This window comes from Gossypium hirsutum, chromosome D01 (genome assembly GCF_007990345.1).
Source record: "Gossypium hirsutum isolate 1008001.06 chromosome D01, Gossypium_hirsutum_v2.1, whole genome shotgun sequence".
Taxonomy (NCBI): domain Eukaryota; kingdom Viridiplantae; phylum Streptophyta; class Magnoliopsida; order Malvales; family Malvaceae; genus Gossypium; species Gossypium hirsutum.
Window position 1 is genome coordinate 7,027,915 of NC_053437.1, and position 14,610 is coordinate 7,042,524.

Sequence of the window (14,610 nt, forward strand, 5' to 3'; positions counted from 1 at the left end):
GGTAGCCTGAGGTACTCCTCATATCATCAATCGAACCTCCCCAGTCATTGTCTGAGTAGCCAGATAACTTCAGCTGACCTCCTGTCTTGAACATCACTCCAAACTTCAAGGATCCTTTCACATACCTGAGGATTCTCTTTGCAGCCTTTAAATGTGATGTGTTGCAGCTATGCATAAAACGAGATAGCAAACTGACCGAATGCATAAGGTCAGGTCTAGTTGCTGTCAAGTATAGCAAACATCCAATTAGACTTCTATACTCTCTTTCATCCACTTTTCTTCATCTCCATAGCTGCTCAACTTCTGTCCCATGACTAGAGGTGTACTCACTGGCTTGCAATTTTCCATATGAAACTTAGTGAGAATTTTCAAGGCAAATGCATGCTGGCTGATAAAAATGCCTTGATCAGACTGGTCTACTTCCATACCAAGGAAGTAAGTCATGATTCCCAAGTCTGTCATGTCAAACATGTCTTGCATATTCTTCTTGAACTCCTGAATCAAATCGACCCTGCTTCCAGTCACTAATAGATCATCCACATATATTGAGACAATCAGCAAAGTCTCATCTTTAGACTTCTTTATAAACAAAGTTGGCTCACTCAAACTTTTCTCGAAATTGAGCCTAGACAGGTAAGCATCTATCCTGTCATACCAGGCTCGAGGAGCCTGTTTTAGTCCATAGAGTGCTTTCTTCAGCTTGTAAACCTTGTCCTCCTTTCCTTGGACTTTAAATCCATCAGACTGTTCAACATAAATTTCCTCTTTAAGGAAGCCATTCAGGAAAGCTGACTTGACATCAAGCTGATGGACCTTCCACTGTTTCTATGCAGCGAAAGCAAATAGAAGCTTTATGGTATCCAGCCTTGCCACTGGAGCAAATGTCTCCTCAAAATCAATGCCAAACTGTTGATTGTACCCTTTCACCACAAGCCTTGTCTTGTGCTTGTTCAGAGAGCCATCTGCATTGAATTTGGTCCTGAAAACCCACTTGACACCTATGACCTTCTTCTGATCAGGTCTGTCTACCAAATCCCAAGTGTCATTCTTATGGATCATGTCGATTTCAACCTCCATAGCCTTCTTCCAGCTCTTGCTTCTTGCAGCTTCTTCATAGCTTGAAGGCTCAACAATGGCCATATTGCATCTTTGGTAGATATCAGCAATAGACCTGGTCCCTCTCACAGGAGCATCATCTACATTGGCATTACTGACTTCATTTTCTGCCAATTCCAGATTGCTGTCAATCTGCTCTTCTTCAAACTGACTTGTGTTAGAGCCATCTAGACTCCAAAACCTTCCTTCATCGAATTTGACATCCCTGCTTACCAAAATATTCTTGGTTGAAGGATCAAATACTCTGTAGCCCTTCTTGCAGCTACTGTAGCCAACAAATATACCAGGAACTGACCTCTTCTCGAGCTTGGTTCTTCTTTCTGCAGGGACAAGTACAAAAGACTTGCAACCAAACACTTTTAAATGGGAAACAGTTGGTTTAAGATCATACCATGCTTCAAAAGGAGTTTTATCATTCACAGCATGTGTTGGCAGCCTATTGAGCAGGTACACTGAGGTGTTGACACCTTCAGCCCAAAAAATGCTTGGAAGCTTGCTTTGAAACAACATACACCTGGTCATGTTCATCACTGTTCTGTTCTTCCTCTCACACACTCCATTTTGCTAAGGAGTGTACACTGTGGTTAACTGATGATGAATCCCAGCCTGCTCACATAGCTTCTGAAATCTTTCAGACAAGTATTCAGAACCATTGTCTGTCCTCAAGGCCTTAATCCTGCAGCCCGTTTGATTTTCTGCCAATGCCTTGAACTTTCCAAAAACTTCAAACACTTCTGACTTTTGTTTCATGAAATAAACCCAGCAAAATCTGGTTAGATCATCAATAAATAGTATAAAATACTTACTGCCATTCAGTGAAGGGGTCTTCATTGGTCCACAGACATCTGAGTGCACCAACTCAAGTCTTTCTCGAGCCCTCCATGCTTGGTTAGCTGAAAAGGGCAACCTGGCTTGTTTGCCAAGCTGACACACCTCACAAACACCTTCACTTGCACTAACCTTCACCATGTCCTCTGTCATGTTCATTTTGTGCAGCAAATCAAGTGATTTGAGGTTAACATGGCCAAACCTCTTGTGCCAAAGATCAATATTGTCAACTGAGCTTGTTTATGCACTTTTCTCAAGCTGACTCACATCCAGCATAAAACATTTATCTCCCATAGGTGCTGAGACAATCTCCCTACCATGAGCATCACTTATAACACAAGAATCATTCTTGAAAACTAGTGAAAAGCCTTTCTTGACTAGCTGGCCTACACTGAGTAAATTTTGGTCTATTTCTGGCACATAGAGCACATCAGAAATGATTTTGTTACCTGAACCAGTGTGAATCACCACATCACCTCTACCTTTTGCTTCAATCAAGTTGCCATTGCCTATCCTGACCTTCGAGACATAGCTCCTATCAAGGTTCTTGAAAAGGCTCTCATCTGCAGCCATGTGGTGTGAGCAGCCACTATCCACAAGCCAACTGCTCTTGCTGTTAGCTGCAAAACATGAAGCTGTAAATACATGCTCCTCCTGAGCTTGGACATCCTCGGCAGACTTGGCTTGTACTGGTTGTGCTTGTGCCTTCTCATGACTTCTACAGATTTTCTCATGATGACCAAACTTCTTACAGCTTTTGCACTGTATATCTGGTCTGGTCCAGCAAAATTTTTCCAGGTGATTGGTCTTCTTACAGTGAATGCATGGTGGAAACCTCCTTCTACCGGCATCTTTCTTTGATCTTTCCCTCTTTTCAAACCAAGGCTTCTTAGCTTTCTGGCTTGAGCTGGAGCCTTCTTTGACCTTTGCTTGAAAAGCACCTTCAAGACTCTCCTCCTGCCTACTTGCTCTTCTCTGCTCAAGTGCATAGAGTGAGTTAACCAACTCAGACAAAGAAATGGTTGTGAGATCTCTCGAGTCCTCCAATGAGGAGATTTTTGACTCAAACCTTTCAGGTAAGGTGGTAATAACCTTCTCAACAACCCTGCTATCACTGAAATCTTCTCCAAGGAGTCTAATATTATTGACAGTAGCCATAATCCTATCAGAATATTGCTTGATAGCTTCTGACTCCTTCATCTTCAAATTTTCAAACTCCCTTCTAAGGTTGATGACTTGTTGCTGCCTGGTCTTGTCTGATCCCATAAATTCCTCTTTCAACCTGTCCCATGCCTGCTTGGGAGAGTCACAGGCTATGATACGAGTGAAAATAACATCTGATATTCCATTCTGCAAACAGGCCATAGCTTTGTGTTTCTTGGCTCGTTCCTCACCATGTTGCCTGATCTGAGCAATGGTAGGATTTGCTCTTAATGGTGCTGGCTCAACATCATTCTCAACTGCACTCTAGAGGTCAAGTGCTTGAAGATATGTCTTCATTTTGACAACCCAAATGTGGTAGTTGTCTCCAGCAAAAACTGGTGGTGGAGGAGGAGCAAAACTCATGCTGCCAAGACTGACTTTGAAAACACAAAAAACTGACTTTGCTTTGAAAAAACTAAAACATAAACAACAGAGGTCCTCAAAGATAGGAGGCTCTGATTACCATTTGTTAGATAAATTTGGCAACAACTAAATCAAAAAGGAAGTTTCACTAAGCAACAGCAAAACAAAACAATGGAAACAAAAGAAAGACTAAGAGCAGTATGTAACCGATGAAGCAAAATCCTACAGCTTTCATTTCCATTTCAAAATATAAAGGAGTTACAAAAATAATAATAAGTCAGTTACCTAAACTGTAACTGCTCCTACCAAATTTGGCAAGTTGCCAACTAAAATATTACAAAAGAAAAGCTGAAAAATTCAGCTGTTACATCCATCAATTTCAAATCTAAAAATACTAGCTTTAGATATTAAGCTACTTGCCAACTTGTTAACATCACAAAAATACAAAATTTAAACAAAAAAGTTGCTTCTGGTTCAATCTTCAAATAGACATGATGCTGCTGCTCAAGATGCTGGTAGTTTGTTGCATTGCAGACCAATGCTCAACAAATAAAATCTTTGGAGAAACTTGACTTGAGTGGAATTGCCATAACAACACCGCCGTCCTTCATTTTTCATATGAAAAATCTGAAGTTTTTATCTTTTCGAGGATGCAAGGGACCACCATCTAGGGTACGAGCATATTGGCCTTTTATTTCGAGCGCAACAAAAGGTCCTAGTTGAGACTGTAAGAGTTTGAGGCTACCTGCAATTTTGTCAGGTTTGAGTACTTTAAGAGAGTTGGATTTAATTGATTGCAACCTTGATGAGGGGGTTATTCCTAATGATATTTGCAGCTTGTCCTCGTTGGAAATTCTACAGCTTAGTGATAACAATTTCATCACCCCACCTGCAACCCTTGGTGGACTTTCCAAGCTTACTTCTCTAGTACTGACTTGACTGCAAAAGGCTTAAATCATTTCCCGAGCTTTCAGCAGGCTTAGAATTATGGATAGATGGTTGTGCTTCATTGGAAGTAGTTGCACCTTCAACAACAGCTTTCCCTTCAGGGGTTAATGGGTACATTTGTGCTGTTAACTGCTTCAAATTGGCAGAGGATAACAATGCAGTAGCAATGCTGAAGACAGGTCTTAAGGTTAGTACCTTTAATTTTTGCTATTATCGCTCCCATTGATTTATGGTACTAGTTTCAGCAAATGTGTCTTTTTTTGCAGCTAGTAGCAAATGCAAGAACAGAACGTTATAACATTGTCATACCGGGAAGTGAAATCCCACAATGGTTTAGCAGTCAAACGGATGACTTTTCAAAATCTATAATAAAGATGCAATTGCCTCCAAATTTTCTGAATGATACACAGTTCTTAGTGTACAAGCCCAATTTTAACCCTTCCCAAACCCATTACAAAACAACCCACCAGCCCAATTCCACTACCCAAAATTTCAGACCCAAATTGCCTAATACCCAAACCCAACTAAATTAACCTAAACCCTAGCCCATTTTCAGAAAAGAAAAAAACAGCAGCCACCTAACCCTAGGTGCGCCGCACCTAGGGTCATCCACTTGCCCTGGTCGCCGGCGCCGCACGTCACGTCTCTGCCATCACCGACTCCACCCACTTGCCTGCAAAATCAGAGAAAGAAATGACAAGTAAAAAAATAATAGATCAAAATATTGTAAACATGGCTATAAAGCCATAACAACCAATGTAAAAAGGGGATCTTTTTTTTTCCTACGAGATTTTGAATGAAGAGAAATAGAAACAGAAAAAGATGGTTACCGATTTTGATCTAAAGGTTTCTTTTAATTTTTACTTCTTTTTACTCTATTTATTTTTGTTTTTATTTTAAAATATACGAAAATACAAAAAAAGAATAAAAAAGAAAGATTTTTACCTTCGTTGGTGGCGCAGGAGTGCTCAAGGAGGCCAAGGGAGCGTGTTGAAGAGAAAAAGAGGAAACTTTTCAGTTCCTGCCGTCGTGTACGGTGGTGCTGGCGCCGGCAACCGGCGGCCGGTACTGTGGCTCTCGGCCGGACCGTTGGCCGGATTCTGGGGAGAAGAAAGGGGGAAAATGAAATTTTTTGGAAAATTTTTGGAATATATAGGATATTAAAAACGGCGCTGTTTTGGAGGAGTTCAGAAAGCCTCAAAAACGACGTTGTTTTGACATGGATCGGACCGACCCAACCTGAACCACCTAGGGTCCGCGTGTTTCTGGATAAAAGGGGTTATTTGCGCCCCTGGTCCTTGCGCTTTTGAGGCTGTTTACGATTGGATCCTATTTTGTTTTTATTTTTCAATTTTGCCACAAAATTCCTTTTTTTTCTCGATTTGGTCCTCAATGAAGTTGTGCGTTTTAGAGAAGAAGGGAAAATTTCCCTTCCAGCGCCTCTATGTTATTCGCGTGTTCAATGTGGTCCCTTCCCTTTAATTTATTTATGATTTAACCCCGAATTTCGTTTTAAATTTTTAGTTTAGTCCTTTTGTTATTTTGTTTATTTTCTTAATAAATTTATTATTATTATTATTATTATTACATATCATTGTTATTCTCATTATATATATTTTCATTTATATTTACTTATGTAATTTTAAATATATGTGTCTTATTATATTAATATTATTATATATTTGCTTATATATGTATATATGTATATGAATATGTATATGTATATGTATTCTTTTTCTAACTTATTTAATATATACATAAATACTTTTTTTTATATATGTATATCTATATATATGTATATGTATATACTTTCCATTTTTTCTCACGAATATACGTATACATATTTATATATTTTTTATATGGCTTCTTTTATATCTATACATATATATATTTATCTTATTTTATTAATTTTTTTATATCTCACATGCACATTTATATATATATTATATATATTTATATAATATTTATATGTATTTGCGCATTTTATTTATATGTTACGGTTTATTATTTCGCATGTTATCGATTTGTTCTTTTTCTTTATTTTATTTTAGTATTATTGCCCGTATTATTTTTATACTTTTGTATTCATCATGGTTTTGCCATGCATAATAATGTAATTTGCTTTCACATTTTTACTACGACTTCGTGTTTTTATTTCACTCGATATAACAAAATTTGTTTTAAAAAATGACACTTCATGTTTAGATTCGAGAAGATCGTACCCTAACTTACTGGGTTTTGATTTTCACAATAAATCTAAATATACGAATCTTTTCAAATTCAAGTTTTTAAATGATCTCGGGAATTAAGAAAAGATCGTGTCCTAACTTACTGGGCAAGATCCCTTTCCTAAACCCGAGATAATAAAATATCTTTTAAATAAATAAAATTTTGGCATTCATTCGCGTATTGAAAATTCGAGACATTGTGTCCTAACTTACTGGATATGATTCTCTTTCTCGAATAACGTGAAATATGTCCCTTTTCTGAAAATTTTCAATGTTTTAATACAAGGATTGTATTTTTAAAATTCTTCAAAGTTCTCAATCTTCGACACTAAGACATTAAGTAATCAACTAGGTACCAATTTTGGGCGTATCGAGGGTGCTAATACTTCCTCGTGCGTAACCGACTCCCGAACCCGTTTTTCTGAATTTCGTGGACCAAACTTGTTGTTTTAATAAAATCAAATTGTTTATTAAAAACAAACACTTTTCGAGGTGATCCAATCACACCTCATAAAAAAGGATTGGTGGCGACTCCTATTTTTTCGTTTTCGTCAAAACACAAGAAACAAACCAGGTATATATGTTCAATGACTTTAAGAAAGCTGTGACTAAAGAATTTGAAATGACAAATATTGATGAGATGTCATGTTTTCTTGGATGCAAAGTGAAGCAAATGGAAGATGAAATATTTGTGTATCAAAAGAAGTATGTGGAACAAATCTTAAGCAAATTCTAAATGAAAGATTGCAAGCCAGTAGCCACGCTAGTGGAACCTGGTATGAAGTTAAGTGTTAATTGTAGCAAAAAGAATTTTGAGATATGTTAAAGGTACAATGGATCATTGTTTATACACGCAAATTTCAAAATTGGTTGGTTAGTCAAAAAATGATTATGGTGGTGACTTGGACTATCACAAAAGCATGTCTGGATATTTATTCCATATTGGCTCTACAACATTTCCAGGGTCATCAAAAAAGCATCAAATAGTAGCCCTCTCAGAATGTGAAGCAGAATACACCGCTATAGTTTGCCCTTGTCAAGCAATTTGGTTGAAGAATATTTTGAGCGAACTAACTCTTACACAGGAAGGTTCCATTACAATTTATGTTGACAACAAGTCTACAATATCTCTTGCAAAGAATCTTGTGTCCCATAGCCAAAGCAAGCTCATTGATACAAAGTATCACTTTATTTGAGAGTTGGTGAAGAATAAGAACATCAAGCTAATCTACTACAGAATGAAAGACCAATTGGTAAACATTTTACGAAGCAATTGAAAGAGGGCGTATTTAACAAACTTATAAAGAAAAACTTGGAATAAAGATCTCGGTTTAAGGAGAAGTGTTAGAAGTCAAACCGACTTCTCAAAGTCGGAAAAGCATGAAGCTAACAGTGGCTTTACAAATTGGTTTAAAACGTGGCATGAAATTAGTGGCAAAACAGCAACATGAAAGCTTGCTGAAAGTTTCTTAAGGATTGAAATTGTGTAATGATAAGGATAAACAAAGCATTAACAGTGGAGCTTATTGGATAACCATGGATTTGCTCGAAGCTTTACAAGCTTATTACAGCAGCCTTTAAGTCTATTTATGTTATGTTATAAATAGCCCTTATGTTAGTGTGTGTGCATCACAAGTGAAAGAAATAGAATAAAAAAAAAACAAAAAACAAAAGGAATATTGTGTGTGCAGTAGAAAGTGGCGTGAGTAAGAGTAAAAAGAAACTAGCGGCAACTAGTAATTGAGAAATATATATATATATATATTTGTAATAATTTGCTCTTGTTTTATAGATATTGTGTGAGTAAGAAAGTTGTTTCGATTTTAAGGGTTAACTATGCTTCCAACATTTATCAACTCTGCCCGTATGCATTGCACACTGTACTCAGCATGGTTACTAGTCACTCTCGATCAACATTACTTAACAATCCGCAGCTGTTAAGAGGAATTACCCGTATTTAGTATCTTTCCACCTTCAACATAATATATTTCAAGGCTCTTTGAATCATAACCTAGAGACTTTTTTCGAAAAAGAAACTTCGAGAATTTTCTTTACCTAATAGAATTTAATAACACGTTATCTACATCCTACTGATCAAACTCATTAACAAACCCATTCACATAACTGAATTCTAGGGTTCCTATAAATTTCCCCCATGGCATGCAGTACCTTTATTTAAATTATCCAAATCCAGGTAAGCTTTTTTCTTTTGGTTTCTATCCCCATTGTGGCTTGTCTCCTTCCTCCATTTCTAAGTTCTATCCATCATCAACGTTGTTCCAAACTTTTTCAACCACTTAAAAAAAAATTATATAAAAAATTATTTTTTTTCTTTTTTGGCTATTTTTTTCTCAATAAAATAATTTTTTAATAAAATGAAAAAGAGTCATGACAATGATGTCATGTTGAAAGCAAACCCCAAAAGTTTTCTTGGTTACCTTATCTTGAAGGGGCTCTAAAAGATAAAGGTTTTTAACTGTTTTTTTTTTTGAAAGTTATTCAAGAGTTTCAATTTCTTTTGTAAAATAAAATTTTATTTCTTGAATTTTATTTTATTTCAGGGTTTTTATTTTATCTTCACCGAATTCATTTATGAATGTGAAGTTGGATTATTTAATTTTTGGATGTAAAGTAAGATTTCTAAGTTGGTATTATCAATAAAAAGATATTTTTATGGAAGGAAGTAAGGATAATGTTAAGGAGAAATTTCTTCATGAAAATTTTCTTCCTTTCATTTTTCGAAGTAGATTGAGATAGAGTGGGATGGATTTGAGTGAAAAAGAAAGGTTGATGTGTAAGGCATAATAATATTATTGGGAGGATTATATCCTGTATCATAAGAAGAGTTTATTAAATTATTTCTTCAATTGAGAGAAATTACATTATATTTTTAAAGTTGGTGTTACGGATTAATCATATATTAATTTAGTTGAAAAAAAGATTAAATTTTTTTAAAATAATTATAATGATGATTCTTTGTATTTTCATACATTTATGTAGCATTTAAATAAAATAATTAAAAACCACATATCCAAAAATCTAACATATATTTAATACGAGATATATACAAATATTTTTTATATATAATTTCTTCCCCTATACATTATAGATGCTACATAATCTATTGCTAATAACATTACAACATTATATAAAAAAGCCATTTGCTTTTTATTTTTTGTTTTGTTCAACGGTGGTGTCAATCTTCGGGCTAGCTATTGTCCATCTATTTCTTCTCCCATCAACCATTTCTTTCTTCCTTCTTCTCATCCACTACACATGTCTTCTCTCTTTTCAGTTTATAAATCTATTTTGTGGGTATCTTTATTGTCTTCACAAGTTGTGATGGACAGATGACGGTGACTGTCGTTCATTAAAACTCCACTAACCACCAGTAATTTTTCTTGGAATGTGGGTGGCTCTTCGTCAACTTCTTAATATGTTTCTGTTTTGAAAGTATTTTAAATTAATAAATGACTTCACGTGTCTATTTGGATCCGTATTATCTTAAGTTTTATATTTTTTTGTTTGTTTGTTTTTTCATTGTTTAATAAGTCTTCAGTTTTAGAAGTTTTTGTCTGCTCTTGTAGCACATTTTTTAGTGTTGCTTATGCAAGTAATCTTAGTTTTACAAGTGATTTTAGGGATGATTTTGTTGTCGTCCTCTCTAGTTTGATGGATGCTCGATTCTTTTGTCGATTTTTGCTCACCGTTTTGGACCATTCAGGGCTGATTTCCTTATCGTATTAAGTACTTACAATCATTCCAGATATGTTGTGCTTGAGTTGTGACAAGCCAATTGTCAACGTGTCATAATGTTTAATTGATGCTGAGGCTAAAGCTTTTGTTGTGTTGATGGAGCTTGTCATTCACCATCTACGACAAGTGTTTACTATTTTTTTCTCTAAATTGTATGGTTTTATTTATTGAATGAATTAATGAATTTACTTTAAAAAAAACACTAAAAGATATGATGAAAAAGTAACCATGTGTACCATGTTGGAAAAGTTTAGAGCAGTACATATAATTAAGGAACCACATAAGTTAATACTAGACAATTTGGTAGTACTTGGTCATCAAAGACTGGAACAACTTTTTATGATTAAAATATTTATTTAGTAATTGTTTTATTTAGAGAATATATAGTTTACTTTTTAAAACTATATAATTTTAATATCTTTTTAAATTACAAAAAAGCTCAAACTAATAATGAGAATAATGGTAATTAAGTTTAATTATTACTAATAATGTGAAATAGTATAGTAAGAAGCACTTAATCAATATATTCAAATATGGATGAGAAATTAGCAAGAGTAATTGAGCCCCAGTTCTCTGTTGCTCAGACTCGATAAAATGAGAGTTATATTTGTGTGGACAGGGAAAATGTGTTGGATTTGTGGGATTCTTATAATTGAGTGAGAAAAGAAAAAGAAAGAAACAGAATCAAATGAAAATCGGGAAAATAAAGTTGAATGTGTCAAAAACAAGTAGAATGTTTTTTCTTTTCAACGTCTATTTCATGTGAATTACTATTCCATCAACTTGGTTTGTCTTTTGCAATCATTAAAATATTTTATTATAATGCAATCTAAGGTGATAATCAAGTTTATTGTAGATTAATCATTAATCTCTAGTATAAGAGCCTAGTTACTACTACTCACTCTCCATCAACTTTCCTCCAAATATAGCACTTCTTAATGTTTGTTTTGAGAAACTACCTCTCCTCTTTTGTTCTCAGTTTGTTTAGAGATGTGTTAATTGGCCAGCCTTTCTGCGACAAAAAAGAATCTTGAAAATCTCCAAGTACCAAGTAAATCCCATCGATTTCTTCAACTTAGCTACTAATTTCCAATGGTTAGATTCGATAATGAGACATCCTCCTCTTCCTCCTCCTCCTCATCATCATTGGAATCATCTTCTTCAGTTTCTCGAGGGAAATATGACGTTTTCTTGAGTTTTAGAGGTGAGGATACCCGCCAGAACTTCACGGATCATCTTTATGCTGCGTTCAAAAGGAGAGGAATCATCACTTTTAGGGATGACGAAAAGCTCGAGACAGGTGAAGCCATAGCACCTGAGCTCTTCAAAGCAATTCATGAGTCATGGTGCTCTGTAATCGTTTTGTCGGACGGGTATTGTTTTTCGAGTTGGTGCCTAGAAGAGCTTTCCGAGATTATTCAACAAAAAAACGCTAAGGGACATAATGTCTTCCCCATTTTCTATTATGTGGATCCATCAGATTTGAGAAAACAAACCGGGAAAGTTCAAGAAGCTTTTCTTAAGCATGAAAATAATTTTGAAGACAACAAAGAGAAGACACAAAGGTGGCGATCTGCTTTAACTCAAGTAGCTAACATCAAAGGATGGCACTTGAGTAACAGGTAACTATCATATTCTTTCACTTCAATAATATCTTACCAGTATCAAGTTTGAAATTTGAGGCATTAGCTAAGGATTGTGCCCTTAAAGTTTCACTAAGCTATTTCCTTTGCTTTGTATTTGAAGGCATGAATCAGAACTTATTGGAGAAATCATTGAAAAGGTATCAACAAAATTATGTCAAACATTTGCAAGTGCTCCTACTGACATGATTGGAATTGAATCACGTTTGGAAGAGTTGCATTGCAAAATAGGCATAGGGGAGGAAGATGATAGTGTTCAGATTATAGGGATTTGTGGAATGGGCGGGTTAGGTAAAACAACTCTTGCAAGATTTGTTTATGCGCAAATATCAAGTCCTTTTGAGGGCAAAAGCTTTCTTGCCGATGTTCGTGAAGTTGCGGAGAAACATGGGCTTGTTTATTTGCAGAAACAACTTCTTTCCCAAATTTTTCCAGAGGAAAGTTTCAACTTTTTTAATGTTCATGATGGGAATGACATCATAAGTCGTATGTTATCTCATAAAAAGATTTTTGTTGTTATTGATGATGTGGATAACATACAACACTTAAAATGTTTGATAGGCAAGCGTGGTTGGTTTGGTTTAGGAAGCAGGATCATCATAACAACAAGAGACGAGCATCTGCTGCAAATCTACGGAGTGGATGATGTGTATAATCCGACGAAATTGAATGCCAAGGAAGCACTTCGCCTTTTCAGTTTGAAAGCTTTCAAAAGTGAAACACCTGCAATGGAATTTTTTGAGCTTTCTAAACGTGTAGTGGAATATGCCAATGGCCTTCCGTTAGCTCTTGAAGTTTTTGGTTCTTTTCTGTCTGGCAGATCAGATGAAGCTCAATGGAGAAGTGCTATTAAAAGACTTAAAAAGGAGTCCAACAAAGAAATTCTAGACAGGCTTCAAATAAGCTTTGATGGGTTAGAACAGTCGGAGAAAGATATATTTTTAGATATTGCATGCTTCTTCAAAGGAGAAGACAAAGATATGGTAACCAAAATTCTCGATGGTTGTGGCTTTTTCCCGGATATTGGAATAGATGTTCTCATCAAGAAATCTCTTGTAACAATTGATGAAGACAACAAATTGTCGATGCATGACTTGTTACAAGAGATGGGAAGGAAAATTGTTTACCAAGAATCTCCTAATGAACCTGGAAAACGTAGTAGATTGTGGGAGGAAAAGGATACTGATTATGTGCTAATAGAAAACACTGTAAGTCTTTAGCGCTATTAACTGTTACTCCACCCTTGAATATTTGTTGATTCATACGATACTAGGATGCAAGTCTAGCTTTGAACTATTTTTGGACGTGCATTGCACTGTTAAGTCATTAAATTTACCATATTAATTAGTTGATTGCTCTGATTTTCAGGCAACGGAAGCTGTTCAAGGTCTAGTCATCGATTCTATCAGGTGTAAATTCATACACCTATCTGTGTATGTGTAGTTGATTACTCTGTATATTGTAAAGCTCATTCCACTTTTTCCTTTGGTGGTTATCAGGAAACAGAGCACTTGGACTTTGAATGCTGATGCCTTTTTGACGATAAACAGGAATGTCCCAAATTCTCGTGATTTCAAATATCTTAGTAACGAGTTAAGGCTTTTAGAATGGCATGGATATCCTTTCAAATCCTTCCCTTCAAGCTTCCAACCAGAGAACCTTGTTGAACTTTTTCTGCCTTATAGCCGCATTGAAAAGTTGTGGAAGCCAAACATGGTAAGAGTTACTTTGTTTGATCAATTAATTTTGACCAAGATAACATAAACACAAAATACCAAAAATAAAATGGCATTTCATCTTTGGTTTTCTTTTTCATTGTTTTCTTTTACAGGCTTTATATAAGTTAAAATTGGTCGACCTCAAAGGCTCTAAAAACCTTGTGAAAACACCAGACTTCAGTATGGCCCCAAATCTTGAAAGTTTGATTCTGGAAGGTACTGGAATAGTAGATTTTGATCCTACCGTCAAGTTTCTAAGGAGGCTGAAGCTTTTGAATTTAAGAAACTGCAAGAGACTTAGGATTTTCCCATCCAAAATTGGGAATGGATCTCTACAAACATTAATTCTTTCAGGTTGCTCAAATATAGACAGGATTCCAGAGATTGTGGGGGAAATGGAATGTCTGAAAGAGCTTTGTTTGGATGGGACTGGTATTAAAGAACTTCCCTCTTCAATTGGACATCTCAGGAGTCTTATGTTGCTAAATTTGAAAGATTGCAGTAAGCTTGAGAGTCTCCCAAGCAGCATAGGTGGGTGTGAATTCCTTAAAACTCTTCTTCTCTCTGGCTGCTCTAAACTTAAAAATTTTCCAGAGAGTTTGCGACAACTAGAATCTTTGGAGGAGCTTAACCTAAGTGAGACTGCCATAACAACACCACCATCCTTCATTTTTCATATGAAAAATCTCAAGTTTCTTTCTTTCCAAGGATGCAAGGGACCACCATATAGAGTACGATCACATTGGCGTTTTATTTCTACGCCCGCACCACGACTTAGTACGAACTCTATAACCTTGAAGCTACCTG

At 35.7% G+C, this 14,610-nt stretch overlaps 1 protein-coding gene and 1 long non-coding RNA gene across 3 annotated transcripts in view; one reads left to right on the forward strand and one right to left on the reverse strand.

Annotated features, from left to right (window-relative positions):
• Positions 1-4,822: 4,822 nt before the first annotated feature.
• Positions 4,823-5,444, reverse strand: LOC121213791 (uncharacterized). Its single transcript, XR_005909243.1, has 2 exons — positions 5,404-5,444; positions 4,823-5,131 (listed from the first exon to the last, which is right to left on the reverse strand). It is a non-coding gene; the product is annotated as an uncharacterized lncRNA (long non-coding RNA).
• A 5,901-nt stretch (positions 5,445-11,345) lies between these two features.
• Positions 11,346-14,610, forward strand: part of LOC107917176 (TMV resistance protein N) — a 41,555-nt gene continuing 38,290 nt past the window's right edge. For both annotated transcript variants that reach the window (XM_041086911.1, XM_041086912.1), the window contains exons 1-3: positions 11,346-12,064; positions 12,189-13,293; positions 13,454-13,494. In XM_041086911.1, the coding sequence (XP_040942845.1) occupies positions 11,535-12,064; positions 12,189-13,293; positions 13,454-13,494 (1,676 nt within the window). In that variant the 5' untranslated portion in view covers positions 11,346-11,534. The remainder of the gene's footprint in view (positions 12,065-12,188; positions 13,294-13,453; positions 13,495-14,610) is intronic.